Source organism: Halichoeres trimaculatus, unplaced genomic scaffold (assembly GCF_033239565.1).
Source record: "Halichoeres trimaculatus isolate MK-OKI-2021-1 unplaced genomic scaffold, fHalTri1.1 fHalTri1_scaffold_15, whole genome shotgun sequence".
Classification (NCBI taxonomy): Eukaryota; Metazoa; Chordata; class Actinopteri; order Labriformes; family Labridae; genus Halichoeres; species Halichoeres trimaculatus.
The window spans coordinates 7,827,302-7,846,373 of NW_027437193.1; the positions used below are offsets into that span (position 1 = coordinate 7,827,302).

The 19,072-nt window shown below is 39.2% G+C and overlaps 1 protein-coding gene across 1 annotated transcript in view; it reads left to right on the forward strand.

Moving 5' to 3' along the window:
• LOC141803906 (partitioning defective 3 homolog) overlaps positions 1-19,072 on the forward strand; it is a 340,481-nt gene that overhangs the window by 200,934 nt on the left and 120,475 nt on the right. Inside the window, exons 13-15 of the mRNA XM_074687978.1 lie at positions 4,712-4,900; positions 6,768-6,938; positions 13,104-13,254. Of these exons, the coding sequence (XP_074544079.1) occupies positions 4,712-4,900; positions 6,768-6,938; positions 13,104-13,254 (511 nt within the window). The remainder of the gene's footprint in view (positions 1-4,711; positions 4,901-6,767; positions 6,939-13,103; positions 13,255-19,072) is intronic.

A 19,072-nucleotide genomic window follows, 5' to 3' on the forward strand; every position in this document is an offset into this window, starting at 1 on the left:
TTTAATGACCTGGCAGCACCAGTTCTTTTATTTTATCTTAACCTTTAGAATTAAAATGTATCTGTTTCAGCGAACAGTCTTATCTTGAAATTACAACTAAAACTCTGATTTGCATTTCATCATTTAGCTCTTTGCGGTTAGATTGATTTTTCTTAACTATGAAATTGTTTAAAATTTAGTTTCTGGCAAAATTTCAGTGATATTGGTTCTTTTTTTTGTGCACTTTTATTTCTAAGCACTTAACCTTAGTTGTGAAACTTTTCTGAAGCTTGGTTTATGCTTGAAGCTCCTGCGAGGTCTACATGGCTGTGTGTGTGTGTAAATGTCCTCATGTTAGCAGCCTCATCTCTTCTTGTGGTCCTTTTCAAGCAGAAATTTTACGCGTTGTCCACATTCCAAAATGTGTGACTTCCATAGGGAGAAATGCGAACAAACAGGAGCTCCTGGTGTCCTAAGTACAAAAATACTGGCCTTAATATGATTCATCACAAAGAGATCACTGCAATGACCATGTCACCAACAATTCCTGGCATAAAACTGCGGCTACACTCGGCAGAAAAGAGGAATTGGTGAAAAAATGTTGTAAGCCGTGTAAACAACTTCTTCTATTCTAGTTTAGTAGGGTGGTAGTCGTGCACCTTAGATACACCGCTCCCCTGCAGTTTGGGAACAGACATCAACAAAAGCTGTGTAGAAACTAATGGACGTAATGCAGAAACCATAGCAACCATAATTTAAAGTCTTTGCACACTGAGTCTGCTTTCTTCATCCAATATTGATGCGCGCAAAAACGAAATTGGATCCCATGTTATGTCAATCATGTTTGCGTATTCACCCCGAAACTTTTGTCCGTCATTATTTCTCTCAGAGCAGGTCTGAATTTTGGGGTTTATTCACATCCGCCCAGCTCGTTTCCTGGGTAGTTTGACTTTAGAGACACTGTGGGCCACTAGCAAAATCACATTCTCACATTTTCTGACATATTTTCTCCACACATTTTGGGTGATGTTTAGATGATGAATGAAGACTTTGTGTGTCTGTGTGCCTGCATCCATACATCAATCCATCATACCATCAATTGCTTGATGAGTCCATTTTTCTCATACTGCAAATTTTTGTAGTTAATACAAAAACAAATGCATTGGATTCAGTGTGCAAAGACCTTTAAAGCTGAGGTCATCAATTCAACAGGATAAGGCCAAGCTGAATCCTGAAGCCAGAGAGTCTTTAACAGGACTCCCATGATTCCTCTTTTGGTTTTGTCCTGAATCTCACAGGTAGCCTCAAACTCTTTCAGAAACACACAAACATCCTGATAGCGCCCACAGAGCCAGCTTCACCTCTAATCTCCTCCATCCTTCCCTCTTCATTCGCCCTTCTCTCCTGCATCTCCTTCCCCACTCTGACTCTTCCTCCACCCCCCTTTGCTTCCCAACCCGGAGCAATTCCATCTCCCTCGCAGCAAACAAAGGGAGCTAATGACATGCTGACACCGAGCCCGATGATTGAATTCATTAGGCGTGCACAATAATTGCCAGGCATGAGCGTGCACGCACCCATCTATTCAGAGGACAGCTGTCAAATAACAAGCACCAGAGAATAGCTTTTTATTGTTGAGCTGGGGGAGGGAGGGAGGGCGAATGTGGAGAAAGAGCGGGAAAAGCACCTGTTGTGGAGGAGAAGAGAGGAAGAGAGAGCTCTCAGCATGTCAATTAGGCTGCCGTGTTCGTGTCGGCTCACTGCGAAGTTTACTGCCAGTTTGACGCACTTGGCATCGTGATCCAGGTGCACGGCGTGTTGAATTTGTTCTCTGTGATGTTTGTCTGAATCCTCTAAAACCTTTGTGAGTGAGGATATCTTTTCAGAGGAGTCTGTTTATTCTTTGTGGGATGAAATGATATTCAGACGAACTCTGGAGGAGAAAAAAACACAGAAAGACTTTTGTGTTCGATTGTGCATGTCAAGGATGCTGTTAAATGCTTTTCATTCAGGCTCTCGGATAAAGCAAGCAGAAGAAAAAATCTGTTAGCAAAACATCACAAGAAGAGAGTTTCTCTCTTTCAGGATAAAGTCAGAATGTCAGGAGTGAAGTTGAATCATTGGGAGGAATTCAGAATATTTTTGTGATAAAAGTTTCAAAGCAAAGGAGAAACTACAAGAACTTTTCCCAAATACAGAGGAGCAGACATGAAATGTCAAGAGTTTGTCTGAACACTAAGCTGAGATTTAAAAATATCAGCCAAATTTTTTTTGCAGATAAAGTTAAACTTGCTGTTTTTATTCCAGATAAAAGTGCAAAGTACATAAATAAATAAAACACAGAAGAGGAAGTTTTATCTCTTTCTTATTTTCCTCTAAGAATAAGAGAAAAATATCCTTGTAATAAACATTTTTTTTTAAATAACACAACTTAACTTTGTGTTTAAAAATTTGAAATTTGACCTCAACATTTTGATTTTTCTCTTGACAAAAAACAAAAATAAAAGTTCACGCTCTAGGTTATGTTGTTTTTCACTTCGTTGTGAACCAAACCTGTTAAAAGTTTTCCTGGGCCTACATGAAAACAGAAGCAACAACAAAACACATTTACTGCAACCTTTTACCTAAAACACTTCAACTCCAGCACTTTTTAAGCTCCTGTCGTGCTTCCTTTTATGCTCTTTGAGGCCAAAACAAACAGGCTTTCAGACAGAAAAGGAAAATTGTTAAGAAATTTCTCGGTAGAGGGGTCACTTAAACCGAGATGAGCTAAATTACATGGCACTGTCTGCAGAAAACTGTAGCCTTGCTCTCACGCTGACAGTTTGTCATTGAAGGGGCCGAGCTGACCGGCATTCAATGTGGCTAATGCAATTAGTAGTGACATGTAACTGGTCAATTACCATAAAACATTCAGAAGCTGTTTATAATGAGAGACAATCAAAATAGTCCGAGGGGAACATTCATTTTCCAGAGACCAAAGATATGAACACAAACTAAATTGCGTTTTTTGTCGTTTAAAGGAGTCAAATAAAAACTTATAGTACACTAAGAATGCTGAAAAGACTGTACAAAAACCACATTATTCAGAAATACATGATGAAAAATACTAGTTAATAGGTTTGTGTTATTATACAATTGTTTTTCTGTCCAAATACTTCGTGATTTTCTTCTCTGTTTGTCTTTTGAGATAAGAGGGGTAGGTTTCAATAAGCTTTAGCTTCAACCTACACCCTTTCGGTTTCTTTCGGGAATTCTGTGATTCCGAAACTTAATTTTGAGTTTGTTAATTGTTTCATGTTGTGCCAGAGAACGGAAATAAGTTTCTTTCATTCATTCTTTCATCCATTCATTCATATATGAAAGAATGGATGTAGGAATGCTTTATTTCTAGCATGTGTGTGAATAATGCAAGTGGGGAAGAACAAAACAAAACAAACAAAACAAAACAAAACAAAAAAAAGCAAAAACAAAAAAAAGCAAAAACAAAACAAAACAAAAACAGACAAACCAGTGAGAATAATCAAAACAACAAAAACAGTTTGCACCTTAACATGTCTGAAAAGGAAGGAACAAAAGCTTATTTTAAAACCTACCCTCCTCCACTACTCATTAAAACATATATATTTACATAATGCATAATAAGTATTTAAAAAAATAAAAAATAAATAGAGTAAATAAACAATACATAAATCATTAATGAAAACACACACTTCCAAATACTAGAGTATTTAACTATGCCTTAGCAAAATCTGCTCATACAAGTATGAAAAGGGACGACACTGGTTTTAAAAAGCAACAGGTGTGTTATTTGTCAGGGATGAGACACCTTGCTGCTTGTTTTTTTGTTTTTTTCCTGTGGTAAACAACCTTTATCAGAGCAGTTCTGCATGGTTTACTCTAATTCAACAACACTGACTGACTGGTGAATGAGAAACATACGAACTATATCTCATTTCTGATTGGTGGAACACTTTAAAATGTCTCTTATGCTAAAGTTTAGCTGCTAAACTCCTCTTTACACCAGTTGTGTTTACTCATGTGTTCATGAGCTGTACATCAAACAGAAATGACTTTTAATTATATTAGTTTGACTGATTTTTACTCCAAATGAACTCTGAGTCTGATATAAGTCTGATAAATCCAGTCTGTAATTTGAGTCTACCTTCCTTTAAGTCTCAGACCAGCACCTTGGCGCTGTAACACCGTGCTGTGATTATAGAAGATAAGTCCCACCCTGCTTTTACTAAAGACTTGATTTAACACTCAGGAGCTCTCCTCTGTTTAGCACTAATATATCTGATGTGGCTAATGAGCTTGCACTCTGATTTACCTCTCTGCTATCTGCCTGGCTTTAATTTGTATGCAGGTACTTTTCATTAACCTCGAGTGGCCAAATGAATGTCCTTTTAGCTTTGGCCATGAGGCTAACCCACAGGATCATGGGAGCAGCACAGCAGGGCTGAAAGGGGATTAGGTGTTATTGTTATTATTGCTTTGGGCTCTAGTAAAAGCAGGATATGTAAGTGTAGTGTTATTAAATATGTATAAGACTTTATGAGGAGTTTACTGTATTTAAACACAAACTCTGACTCTTTGCTGTTGCTGCTCGTTCTTCTGATTATGACAGAATTTCATCACAGCTTATTAAATCATTTATGAGGTAATTGAAAATCCATTTGGTTTAAAAGTCGCTCATTTAATTGAGTCTCGTTTTTTCATTTTCCAACAGAAGACAGAAGAGGATGACTTAGTCCTGACCCCAGATGGGACCAGGGAGTTCCTGACCTTCGAGATCCCCCTCAGTGACTCGGGTTCAGCTGGGTTGGGTGTCAGTGTCAAAGGCAACCGCTCCAAAGAGAACCACGCTGACCTGGGCATCTTTGTCAAATCCATCATTAATGGAGGAGCAGCCTGCAAGGTAGGACACCCCCCTCTGCTGCTGTTAGATTTATGCTTTAAGTTACACAAGTTTGTTGTGTTTCACAGCGCAAAATCCTATCCATCTATTTCATTTTATTACCTCTGCCAAGCAGGTTATGTTTTTGGGGGAGTTCGTCTGTCTGTTTGTCTGTGAACAACATAACTCAAAAAGTAACAAACAGATCTTGATGAAATTTTCAGGTATTGTTCAAAACTGGATAAGGAAGAAGTGATTCAGTTTTGGAGGTGATCAGGATTGCTGTCATGATGAAGGAGTTTTTTTTTTGATTCCTTATAACTGTGAGATAGGGCCGTTTTCACTCTATGTGTATATAACTCCACGATAAATGGTCGGATTGCTTTGCAAAACAATACAAGACAAGGTCACCATCATTTCTGACAGATGTAAAAGTACGATCCAGATCCTGGTAATATTCTAAGATCCAGAATATGAAATATGTACTGGGTCATCATAATTTTCAATACAAACCTCCAACTAACACCAAATTGTAGCAGACAGTCTGCTGAAAGGGAGTATAACATTAAAGTAGGACTAAAGTGTTGGTGACAATCACAGTGTGCTTGGAGGAGGTCTGCGCTCTCTGAGTGCTTTTCTAGATTTATTTATTTTTTATATGTTCAATGTTTGGATAAATCTTTATAGACTAGCTTAAAAGCTAAGAAAAGCATCTTCAGGATGAATAATTTCACTACAAGAGGCCAAAAATATAAAACATGAAGCTCTCAGATGTCCAAGCAGCTAAAACAAAAGGAACTACTTTTTGGATTTCGCCCGTCTGTAGTTGGTTTGTAGTCCTTTTTTAGTCCATTTGTAGTCTATTTGTAGCCTAGTTGCAGTCCAGTCTGTTTATTTTCTGTTTGTAATTTGTTTTTAATTCGTTAGTCTCCTTTATAGCCTGTTGGATGTCTGTAGTGACCTTCTGTCTTTGTCATTTCTGAGTAGCTTTAGCTTCAAAATATCTTGTCTTATTAACTTTTAAGACTCTTCTGTAATGAATTTAAAATGTCTTGCTTCAGTGTTGTGTCCTGTCTCTTTGATTTGTGTCTTGTGTCAATCACTTTAAATGGCATCATAAACTAACATTCCTCACTGTATCAAAAACGACCATCTTCCTCGACCCTATGCGGTCTTTATGTCAACATAAGAAAGTTCCTTAAGTTCCTTCTGTCTGTTTTTATTTGTTAACCTTGATAAAGTTCTCTCCTCTGTGGTAGAACTCATATCCCACATTTACCTCCCTTTCCACTTACCTCTATCAAAAAAAACAAAAAACTCTTTTTATGCCAAGAGATACAAACTTAGAATGTCAAACACGGCTTTAAATTTATCCTTTAGTCAAATCTGCTTGCAGTCTTCTACAAAGTGACGGCATAAAAGCAGAGAAATCATGCAACAAACGGAGTACATCATTTCTTTACTTCATACTGCCTCTTTCAAACTCCCCAAACGCCCTTGGCAGAGAAATCTGAGTAAAATGACTTCAGTGTTCCTCAGCGACGATGAAGAAAAGCTCAATCTGTGATAAAATCTATGAAGACAAAGTGTTCTGTTTTCCTTCGCTGTGCTGCTGTCAGTTCCAGTAGTCTGTTAGCGTGATTGCTTTCATACAAGCTTGTGTTGACAGAACATAATAATGGACTTAAAAGCACACTTCTCCGTTAAGAGATGAGATCATGACTACAAACAGGATACGCTCTGTGAGTGCCACTGTTAGTCTGATGAGATAATAGTGATTGTCAAGTTGCTTTTTCCTCACACAGCACGTCAAGTTTGGTTGCTGGAAAAATGTGATGTGTGGTATTAAAGAGGTTTTAAACACTGTAAATGTTTTATTTCTTGTTAGGACGGGCGGCTGAGAGTGAACGACCAGCTGATTGCTGTTAATGGAGAGTCGTTACTTGGCAAAACCAACCAGGACGCCATGGAGACGTTACGCAAATCTATGTCCACGGAAGGCAACAAACGTGGGATGATCCAGCTGATCGTGGCCAGACGGGTCGCCAAAAGAAATGAGGTAAAAAAACAAAGTGAACAACGGACACACTTCCATGAAACAACATCTTAGATGAAACATCTTATAATTGGAACAGCTCCACTTAATCAAAATACAGCCTTATTTTGAAAGGTCTGACAGGAAACGAGTCATGATTAATTGTTTGATTTACTCCCACTGAGCTCATGTGACCTTTATCAGCAGCTGCCGCCTGCTTCACAGCTGAATTTCACATGTTCACACCTCAGAGCTGCACATTACAGCTGTGGTACTGTAACGTTGACCGCTGACCCCTGAGCTGCTCCAGAGCAAAAACTGATGAGGGGGTTTCACACCCTGCAGACGGACATGTCAACATTTGTTATGGAGTAAATGAGGGAGTTATTTCATGCAGTTACTGCTCAGATATTTCAGTTCTTGCTGAGTTTCAGGCACAGTTCCACACCAGTGGTTTTGATTTAGGTGTTTCTCTTTTTTCCTTTTTTTTTTTTTTTAGCTCAGCTTGAGCGCTTTAGGCAATAGTTAGTGGATAGTGGATTTTTTTGTCCTAATGTTTGCTTGAGAGACTTAAAAAAAAAAAAAAATCAAACCTGGTCATAACATTGAAAGTGTCTAAATTTGATATCTGTCATAGGTTGCACAATTTCTAATCAAATAACACATCTTACATCATTAAAACAGTTAATAGTGGCTTTGCTTTTTGTAAAGTTGAGCAAAAAAATTAATAAATTAACAAGTTTGCAAGTCAAATAAGTTACAATAAGCAAGAAAGAAAACTCAGTACGATTATAACAATGTATCGGAGTGATTGTCTGCCTTCTTCAGATTCAGATTCAGACAACTTTATTAATCCCACATGGGGCAATTCCTGTGGAGCAGCTTACACAAATAGAAACACGGACAAGCTGACATTAAAGCAACAGTAAAAGAACTACACAAAGGTTAAAAGTCAAGAACATAAAAGACTAGAGAAGGTGATGACACTGGGCAAGGTTAAATGTCTGCCCACTGACTTCTTGTTTGGTTTTCAGAAGTATTGACAGAGTGAGCGCTCTGTCAGCTCATCTCTGGCACTCCTCTGTTTTCAAGCTTTGTGGGGTTGTTGATGTTTTTATAACGCACTTCTACCTTGGATATCATTTGAATTTTTATACTATTGGTCTTATTACAGTAAAAAATCAAGTAAAGTACAAGAAACACAAATCCTTTTGTGATAATCTGAGACTTTTGAAATGTTAACTTGCTGTCAAGCTACGCACAAACACTCGCGCTGAAAGGGCAGCGTAGTACACTGCAAAAGGCTGAAATCTTATCAAGTGTTTTTGTCTTATTTTCAGTAGAAAATGGCTTCTTAGACTTAATATGAGTAGGGATGGGTACTGAATTAGGTACTTTTACAGGTAATTCTGTCAAAAGTAATTCTGTCAAAAGGTACCCTGTTTAGGTACCTAAATGCATCCTTGTGACTGTGAGGGCATGGAAGAGTAGGTGATTTTCCATACTGGGCAGGAACACAGCATTACAGGGTTATATATTGTAGAATCAATATGTTAAATTTAAAAGAATTAACATTTTATTATTAACCACATATGCACACAAAAGTACCAAAAATTGGTACGGCTGAGTATTGATACTGATTGCCACTTACCGGGAATCGGTACTGTATTGTTTCAAATGTAAAAGGTACCCATCACTAAATATGAGCCACATTTAACTTATCAGTCCAGAAAAATGTCTTATTTCAAGTGATGTATCGACAAAACCGAGGTCTGAATTGCTTAAAACAAGTTTCAAAAAATCTGCCAACAGAACAAGAGGAAAGTTACTTGTACTAAGATATTATTGTAGATTTGTCTTCCATTGGCAGTTTTTTTTTTTACTTGATACAAGCAATTCAGACCTTATTATTGTCTTTAAATAACTTGAAATAAGACATTTTTTTCTGGAATGACTCTCTGGACAGTACAACAAGACAATTTTTACTTAAAATAAGGCAAAAACACTTGATAAGATTTCAGTTTTTTTAAGTAATAAGTATAAGTTATTTAATCCATATGGAGCTTATTTCCTCCTATAGCTTAAATAAAAAGATCAAAATGTGGTTGTATTGTACATTGAATTTGCCTCAGCTCATCTGACACTGCTGTCCTGAATAAAGAAACTTGCACTGACATCACTTCAATAAAACCCTCTGTGTGATAAAAAATAACCAAAGCAAACCACAGGGAAATGCCCTCATGAGCAGCAAGAAATCATTTCATGAAATAAAAGTAAGTAGTCAGGTCAGAGCAGTTCACCAACCTCCTCCCACGCTTGCTCACCTCTCTCGAGGCAGCTGGAGGAAGAAAAAAAAAAAAAGGCATGCTGTGAACGGAGCTACACAACTTTTTCCTCCCCTCAATGTCATGTTTCTACATTCTCTGTACACCTCTGCCTGTCGCCTGCTTGAAAGCCGAGGCTGAGTCTGTGCACCGCTGCTGTGAGCCTGTGTATGAGCACGCACGTGTGTGTGCACGACTACGCCTCTGGCACTGCCTGGCTTCCCTGCTCTCCTTTTTCCAACCTGGTGTGTCAGAGTTTTGATTTCCCCTCGGCCCGTCTGGTAATTGAAAGCAGAGGCTAAGCCTGGAGGTGTGTTTTATATTTGTGTGTTTCCGTGTGTGTGCATGCACACCTTTATGTGTCTGTGTGAGTGCATCCTGCTTATGCATGTATGCATTTATTCTCAAGGATCTTCCTGTGTGTTGGTTTGCAAACAGATAGCCCGTGTGTTTGAGCGCTGTGCAGCCGTGTCAAGGCGGCGAGACTCCACGGACAGCCTGCTGGATGAGCAGTATTCGAGCACTTGGAGCCTCGTCAATTTCTGCTTCACATGCAGAGCTGGAGGCATGGCCCGAGGCTGTCCAGAGTTGTCTGGCTATTTATAAGAAAAGTGTCTTAGCCACTCAGGGAGGAGGGAAACAACATTTTAATACACCGGTACTCAAAGAAAGAGAGTGCTCAAAGCTGCTTTTAGATCCCTACAGAGCCTCTCTGTATTATTAACACTGAATAATCAGCAGTTAATGAAGCATTAGTTGATATTATATTACCTCATTGAAGAAGAAATGATGAAAGCTGTGGCTCTGTTTGACATATTCTCCCACTCATACTGACATATCAAATAATCCTGTATTTACTCTCCTTCTCATAGCTCCGTCCCCTGACAGCCAATCAAAAATCAATCTCAAATGTTTGCCCTTGCATAAATCAGAAACCCAAATGCTCCTGCTCCTCCCTTCATCCCCGCAGAAACACAGCCAACCCCGAACAGCTGACTTCCTCATCACCGTCAGCGCCCTGTGGGATCGAGACCTCTCCCGGAGCTCAATTATCGGCTCTGAATATGCAATGAGCTGCAGTGTGATCCGCGGATGCGGCTTCAGTCAGTATGGCGAATCCCCTCGGCTATTACTGAGCCTTTTCACCTCGGCCCCTTCAGCCGGCCAATTCATTACCTTTCTCATTTAGAGTCAGCAGCAGACGCATGGCCACAGTCACTACACCATATGGCGACCCAACGTGTTAGTAGTTCCTGTTCCTGAAGGTTTTGAAATTGTCCTCACCTTTTTTGCATCAAATAAAACCAGAATAAAAAATGAATCTGTTAGTCAGGTCTAAACCCTTATTACACAAAATACAGCTCTGCTCCTGTTTATTTTATTAAGTATTCTTGGAGCTGCACTATTTTCAACTGAGGGCAGAAGATGTGCATTTACATAAGTGCCTGAGGATAAACTAAGGTACTTCTTGCATTTAAAATATCCGATTAACTTCAGGGCCTAGAGTTTATATTCTCCAAGCTCAGTCTGTAGCTGAGACCTCTGCAGTTTTATAGTGAGTATAATACAGAATCTTAAGATATTCTCACATCCTACAAATCAGCCTTGAAATAAAGTTCCCAGGGTGCATCAGTGGTAGCTTTCTTAGATCATCATTAAAATGATTTAATAGTGTCACAAGCTGGATTTACATACCCAACTGTATCAGGAGCTCTAAAAACAGTAGAATAAAGTTAAAATGTTTGTATTTTCTCAGTACCTTGAAATTTGAAAAGTAACTTGTTCCATTTGCTGAGGTCCCAGGTGATGAGGGGGTGAAAAATGGAGAAGAACAGTAATGATGAAGGATTTCATTCTATGCTACTTGGAAATATTTGAGCCCAGTTTCAGCTGCATCACTGCTCATTTCAAGATGTGATAGTCTCTGATTGGTACAAATGACCAAAGATACACATGAGCACTTACTCCATTTTGCAACACTGTACAGGAATGCCCCAACTAAGTTTTGTTGTGTATGTCATACAATGACAATAAAGCTTAATTTCTATTATCATTATTATTTTCTATTCTATGAGCACTGCATGTGACGATTGCACAATGATAAGGATTAGTTTGTAAGAGCATGGGCAAGGTTAAGCATCGTTAAGTCCTAAGGAAGGGAAACTAAGGCGTCAGCAACTAGAAAAATAAAGATGATATATGATAGTAAAGCAATTTGAGCAGCATTTTTATTCACCAGGTTTACCAGGTCTTGTCTTCAGCCCTCTTGCACAGTTATCCAGGTTCAGTCTGTAGTACCTAGTGTTGATGATGTCACCCATTAATTCTATTAGCAAAGTTTTGAAGCCTATTGTCGCTGGATGTCATATTGGAAATCTTGAACCTAACTTCTATCGAGGTAGGTGAGGTAAGGAGGCATAGCTGAATCAGGCTTTGAGCCTCTTTGTCAGCTGGACTTCTGATTGGGCAAACTTGTAAACTTATTATCTTCTAAACTACTGAATTGTGAGAAAACGCCTCCCTGTGCTATATGTCGTAAGAGCACATATGAGCTATTCAGACGAAAGCTGTTTTATTACCTGGCTGTAAATCTTTTTAATCCTGCTGTTAGAAGTCAGTTTCTTTAAATTGGTGTGTACATGGTTTGTAGCACCTCTTGAGCGAGCCTCTAGAGGATACTCGGTGAACTGCAGGTTTTAACACTTCTGGGATGGTTTTGTTTCTTATGGATGGAGTTTTCTGCTTGGTAGTACCTTAAATCATAAAATGCAACAGCACTTATTTAATATTAATGACAATAACGGCAACAAAAAATACAAAAGGTCTGATCAGGTTTGGTATGAATCAATCTGAATGGGCTGTAGCCTCTGAAAGGAGCAAGCTATTTAACAGCCAAACTGGTGCCATCCTGTTCTTCTTCTTCTGATTTGTTGTATTTTTTCTTTTTCCCTTATTGAAGGCTAGTTAGTGGTTGTACAGGAGATAAAATCCAAACAAGCCTGAAAGTCATTTTATTACCCATCACACATCTGCCGACATCCCAAAGTACCCACATATGTATTCTCCTGTTAGCCGAGCTTGTTTGTTTACATCAAAATCCATGTGGCAGCAGTTATCAGAGCACTTGAACCATTTAGTGAACTGAAAGGATCACTGGGCAGAGACCTTCTGCCAAAATCGAACCCCAGCCTGGCTAGTTATAGTTATTGATCCGGGTAATTTAGCTCCAGTATGAACTGGAGTGTGATCGTGTTATCTCCTGTTATGTGATGCAGGCCACGGCGGTTATCTTTATAGCAAGAGCTGTCAACACCTTCAGCTGTGAATGCAGAAACCATAGCAAATCAATAGGGTCAACTATCCAGTGGACAAACAACGACAAACACTCACACACACACACACACACAACATATCAGGCTGTGGATGTGTGTGTAAGGGTGACAGGGCCAGCAAACGGTCTATTTGTCCAGCAAACAAGAGAGCGTCATTGAGGGTGTGGAGGGAAATGTCAAGATGCTAGCAAGCTAACTGTTCCCTGTGGGAGAACACTAGCTCGCTAACAGCCTATTGGAAATCTATGCTCATATATTCTGGTTATCACACTGCTAGCGTTAGCAGTGATAACTGCCTTTTAATCCATCCTTTACTGTTTTCTAATGTTAGCACGGATCATTTTCGACTTAATCTCTGAACAAATTGTGGTGTTGATAAGATTCTGCCTCTTTTAGGATTATGGGTAAAGACCTATCTCTGTAAAATGTTTCCTAATCAACCACTAGCTAAACTGTGACTCAAACTGTACAAGTTGTAGCAATCAGAGACATGTAACGTCTAGTCATACATCATATCACCTTTTCTCCTTTAGGAGGCACCAGGGAGTCCTCTCGGACCTCAGCAGACATTGAACACGACTCTAGATGACCATGAGCGCAGAATCTCCCATTCTTTGTACGGTGGCCTGGAGGGATTGGATGACAACCTAATGCCGCGACAAGGCATGATTCCTCGTACAATAGGTAAGATTCACATGTCCTCTGACAAGCTTTGTGCTTCAGGTGCTAAAGGGCTTCATGCACCCTTAGGCGGATCTTAGTCTGATGAAAACAGTGCTGCTGTGCTAGTGCTTCCCAGTTTTTAAGGCCAGTCACACTAAAATGACCTTGAAACAATAGTTTTAGTGCTTGGAACATTGTTTTATTTGTTTAATGCCTCCATTGTGTTGTCTATTTATGTACAGCACTTTGTTTTGGCTGTGCACTACAGACTTGAAACTTGCAACCCTGCAAAATGAAACTGTTAGATTTTTAATGAGTGGGGAAGCCCACTGCTGGTAGAGGTGAAGCTGAAAACAAGGTCTGACTCCTCATAATCTGGTGATGTTTGGTGTTGCATCATCATCAGTCTTTTGTTTCTCTGGCTGTACCCTTACAAAACGCTTCCACGCTTTATTTTTTGGTTTTGTTTTGTCTTCAGTCATGGTCCCCCCCAGAGGTCACACCCCTATATTTGGGAATCACTGTGCTATGCTAAGACTGACATTGGTACTAACTGTCTAATGCAAATTTCAAGTGAGATTATGATCAATCACACAAACTGTACAATAAATCGAATCTGTTTTGAGCTGTAAGTGTGAGATTGCCAAGTGGATTTTGCGGTCTTGTCAGGATTTGTCAACATACAATGTGAACAAATTGTGTTATCTGGCCTCAGTTCTTTTTAAAACCCTGTTGCTTTTAATGTTTTAGAAATGTCAGACTGAAAAAAGTATTCAAGTGATTGAGTCCTTTTGTTAAAACTGAAGGTTTGTCAGTGTGTGTGACTTTGCAGTTTAATCAGTATTTGCGTGGATGTCATGAGTACGGTGGCTGGTGGGTGTCAGACGATTTGCAAAAGCCACAGCACAAATGTAAAAGGCACAACACAACAGAACTTAAAAGAGGTTAGTTATCTCAAAAGTTCTGAAAGCAAGTAAATATTATCTTTTTTAACTTCATCTATGATAAATAAAGCTTTGCAAGGGTCTCACCTTGTGATATCTTTCATAGTTTTTTTATATTTAGCTCTATGAGTCAAAAGCGTTAGCATTAAAGCTATGTTTATTATAGCTTGAGGTAAAAAAAGGAAGCAATAATTTACCTACTTTTACAACTTTTCTGTGTCTGTTCAGAAAACTGTCCTCTCAACTTCGGTTGCAGCTGCACTTCCGTTGTATTGTTGCTTTTGCATTTGCATTGTAAGGCAAGTTTATTTATATAGCACATTTCAGCAAGGCAATTCAAAGTACTTTACAGACAGAACATATAAAAAGAAAAAAAAATAAAATTCAATGTAAAAAGCAGATTAAAAATAATAAGATACAATAAAACAAAATAAGATTGAAAGAAAAAAAAGTTAAAAAAGATTTTAAAACAGATTTTAAGATAAGAGTCGCAGTGTGCAATTTTTTTTAAAAAAAAAAGAAGAGTAATTAAAATGAATTGTTAAAATGCTCTAATAAAAGACAGCTGTAAAAAGGTGAGTCTTTAACCTGGATTTAAAGGAGCAGAGTGTTTTAGCAGACCTGATGTCTTCTGGCAGCTTGTTCCAGATATTTGGAGCATAGAAGCTGAATGCTGCCTCTCTATGTTTGGTTCTGACTCTGGGGACTGAAAGCAGACCTGATCGAGATGACCTAAGTGGTCTTGATGGTTCATATGGGATCAAAAGATCATTGATGTATTCTGGCCCTAATCCATTTGGAGATTTTTAACCAACAAGAATGTTTTAAAGCCTATCCTCTGAAACTAACAGGTCTGAAGCTTTTGCATTTGTATTATTACGTTTGCATTTGTGCTGTTGCTTTTGCAATTTGGCTGACACCTACCGACCACCGTACTTAAGAGAAAGATAAGCAAAGACAACTGTGTGTGTAAGTGCTCTGCATCCTTGAGTGTGCAGGACTGAATGTGTGTAGCTCTTGTATGCTCTATGGATGTGTTACGGAGCTGTGTTTTGTCCAGATAAGCTTGTACGTGTTATGTGACTGCTCAGTCAGTGTGTGTTAATTTCAAAAGTGAAAGAACATTTACAAACAATCTTTATAACTATTCTAATTTCATCCCGTTAATTAAAGACAGCAAAATATCCAAAGTGTCAAGTAACTCAGGCGAAGAAGTTGTTTTCCAACTTTTAATCATTTGTTTTATTTGCTCGAACAAACTTTGCATCATTAATCCGTGCAAGCTCACATAGAGGTGTTAACTCTTCTGGTGCACAATACCGCTCTCTGCTTTTAGTGTCAACAAGAAAGAAGAAGAAGTGAGACGTCTGTGATGGAGGAGGTGTTAATAGGTGAAGTTTCAGGATGCTGCGTTCATCCATGCTTAACAATCAGCGAGAACTGATAATGAGTGTTCAGGGTCTGAAGTGCAAGCGTTGAGGAGATATGGAGGAAATCGAACGGGTGTCTGCTCAACCGTGGCAAACAAGATCTTTGTCAGGAAGTGTGTGACAAAAGCGGATGTCTGTATCTGTTCTGACATCAGATGGAGGTGATTAAGCAATGTACTTTATAAAGATAGAGAAAAACAACTAGATGCTGTCAACAGAAATCAATTAGATGAAAGGTACTGCTGTAACATCACAGGAAAGTTTGAGAATAAAAGTTTTAAAGTTAGAGCTGCAGAAGTTCATGTCTGTTGCTGACAGAATGGAAAAGGACATAAAAAGATAACTAGAAAAGCACTCTGAGAGCACAGACCTCCGCCAAGTGTATTGTGATTGTCACACAACACTTTAGTCCTACTTTAATGTTATACTCCCTTTCAGCAGACTGTCTGCTACAACTTGGTATTAGTTGCAGGTTTGTACAATAATTTGTTCCCTGACAGTGTTGAAAATTATGATGACCCAGTACATGTTTCATATGATCCAGATCTTCATATCCAGAATATTGCCAGGATTTGGATCATACTTTTACATCTGTCAGAAATGATGGTGACCTTGTCTTGTATTGTTTTGCAAAGCTATCCAACCATTTATGGTGGAGTTATTTACACATATGGTGAAAACCTATGGCCCTAACTCACAGGACCAGTTGTTCAAAGGTAATCCAATCAGATTTTGGTTATCGGATTAGATTAAATCCTGAAAATGGGTTGTTCAAATGGAAAAGACGGATTTCAAAATCAAACCTTCAGTTTGTGTTGTTCAGAACTTTTCAGTTTGATTTGGATCACTCTGATCCAAAAAAACAAAAAAAAAAAAACAAACAAACAAAAAAAACTGGATTATCCTGATCCCAACAGGGGGTAGGACTTCAAGGTGGATTTCAGGAAGAAAATGTAGCAAAACTTTAAATTGGTCAAATATTACAAAATTTGTAGAATTTAATGTCAATACTCTTATTTGTGTTTTGCACTTGACTTGTCCAGTCATTACAGTGATTAAGTAGATTAAGTTAACTTAGGCTACCAATGAAGCCTGTCAGTACAGTAAAGTAAAAAAAAAAGAGAAACTGAAAGAGCAGAAGCACAGATACTCCTGGCAGAGGAACAAATCAATCTGAGCAAACTGCAGCAAACCAGAAAAACTGCAGATCAGCCTTATAAAAGTAGAGATGGAAAAGAACAATGGACATATTAACATTTTTTATGCTTAAAGTTGGGCATTTAGCCAAGTTTTCAGAATATCCACTTTGTATTTTTTAATGTATATTTGTTATTCATTTGTTGTGGCTCAGATGAGGGCTCATAAAAGAAATTATAAATCAAAGTAGATATTTTTGTTTTTCTCAAAATAATAAAAACACCCACAGTGGCCCCATGTTGGCTCTTCTACCTGTTGTTCCTTATACAGCAGGTAGTCCACATTATGATAGGTTGCCCCATTTAGAGCACTGGTAATCTAGTTTTGGTCATCTTGAAAACTTTGTATCCAGATCAAGGTGAATCCAATCCAGTGTTGCTTTGAAAAACCAGCATAAAACTGAGACGGATTGCCTGATCCTGAATAGCAAGAAATAGGATTTGCAAATCCTTTGAACAACTGGCCCACAATGATTTACAAACATCCTGGATCCAGATGGTAAACTGCATCACCTACAAAATTTAATCACTTTTTCTTTATCCCATTTTGAAGATTTCCTGAAAATTTCATCAGGATCCGTTCGTTACTTTTCGAGTTATGTTGTTCGCAGACAAACAAACAGACAAACTCCCCCCAAAACAGAACCTCCTTGGCGGAGGTTACAAGTCTGGTACATTTAGTCTGTGCATGTCGGTATACACACACAGACACATAATGATTTAAGATCAACATGAGAACAACTCCCCCAAATCGTCTTTGAATGAAAACAAAGAGAAAAAACCTCAGGGAGACCAAGAGAAGAGGGATTCTTCTGACGGACAGACATGTAATAGATGTCCAACAGAGCAGCGAAGCAGACTATTAGACTGATAGAATAATAGTTCCTAATCATATACCAGCTGAAGGGTCTTGTGTGGTCCTGGTTTGCACGAGCCACTTTACCAATTTGACATCCACCACCATCCTGCGTGTCAACATAAATGTGGGTATTCACAAACAAACACTTGTGTCATGGCTGTTTTAAAACCACAGAGCAGACGCTCATCTGTCAGCTGCTGCTCCTCTGCTGCTCAGAAGCCAGGAGCGGAAGATTGTGGATGCACTCGGCAGCTCCCAGATGTGAACGTGTGTGAAAAGGAAGCAGAACTTTGCCCGCTCAGCAAACCTCCTTTAAATAAATAAAAATGTGTGTACGTGTGTGAAGGAGTGCTGGGGGGGTTCCTGCACGTTTGCTTGGAATAATTCTGCTCCCTCATCGTAACCGTGCCACCAAACATAAATCATGCATCGCACTTTCTTAGAAGACAACATCGTTCCCATTCAGAAGATATCTGCTTTGGCCCGTGCACGCTCTTAGATCACACTCTGGCTTTGTGCACTCTGAAGATGCCCGGGATAAGAGAGACTTAATTATTCCTTCAGGCCAGTAGCTTTCAAGGCCCAGCACCCCTGGCAATAACCTCCTTACTAATTATGCAAATAGAGTGAGACAAGACAAAATGAAAAGAGGGGAAGAAACTCCTCAGCAGGTCTTTCACAGCATGTTATTTTCACCTCATGCTATCTGCATTTTCATCTCGAAAATTGTTTCAGCCCCCATCTTCCCTCCTGGCAGTTGTGTGTTCCCCCTTTGCCCTCAAGTATTCAGTAGTTTCTGCACAAAAGCTTCTAATAGTAATAAAAGCCTCCCTGGTGGAGAATCTCTAATGAAATGCCACCTATTGTTCAGCCGCAGCTCAGTCAGACGTTATTACAGCCACTGGGAAAGATGATGTGTTTTTATTGGTTTGATTCTCAGGTGATGGGCGTCCGTGTGCGCTCCCTCCGCATGCTAGTGCTATTGTTGCTGGCGGATGGCTGCCCCCCTCGGGTGCTGGCACTGAAACAATGAGGCTTTTTTCCCTCCTTTCACCAGGCTAGTGAGTTGACAGATTCATTGGGTTTCTACTCAGTAGCTGCCAGTTGATTGTGCTGCAGTGATTCAAACTGTGACATTGATGGGATTCTCAGTGTCGCGCACTGGACTGCTTAGGGAAATGGGGATTAAGTGGTTCTATGAGTGCACGTGTGTGTGTAAAACATGTGCGTCTGTGTGTGTGTAGGAGTGTGTGTGTGGTCTGAAAGAAAGAGGTGGCCATGCTGGGTGAGAGGACTCACCAGGACTACCAAATTTGCAGAGAACAACAAAACAGACCCAGCAGGAGGGGTCTGAGGAAAACACCAACACACACATTAGCTTAGACTGTTTTAGTTAATGCAGTAAAGGTC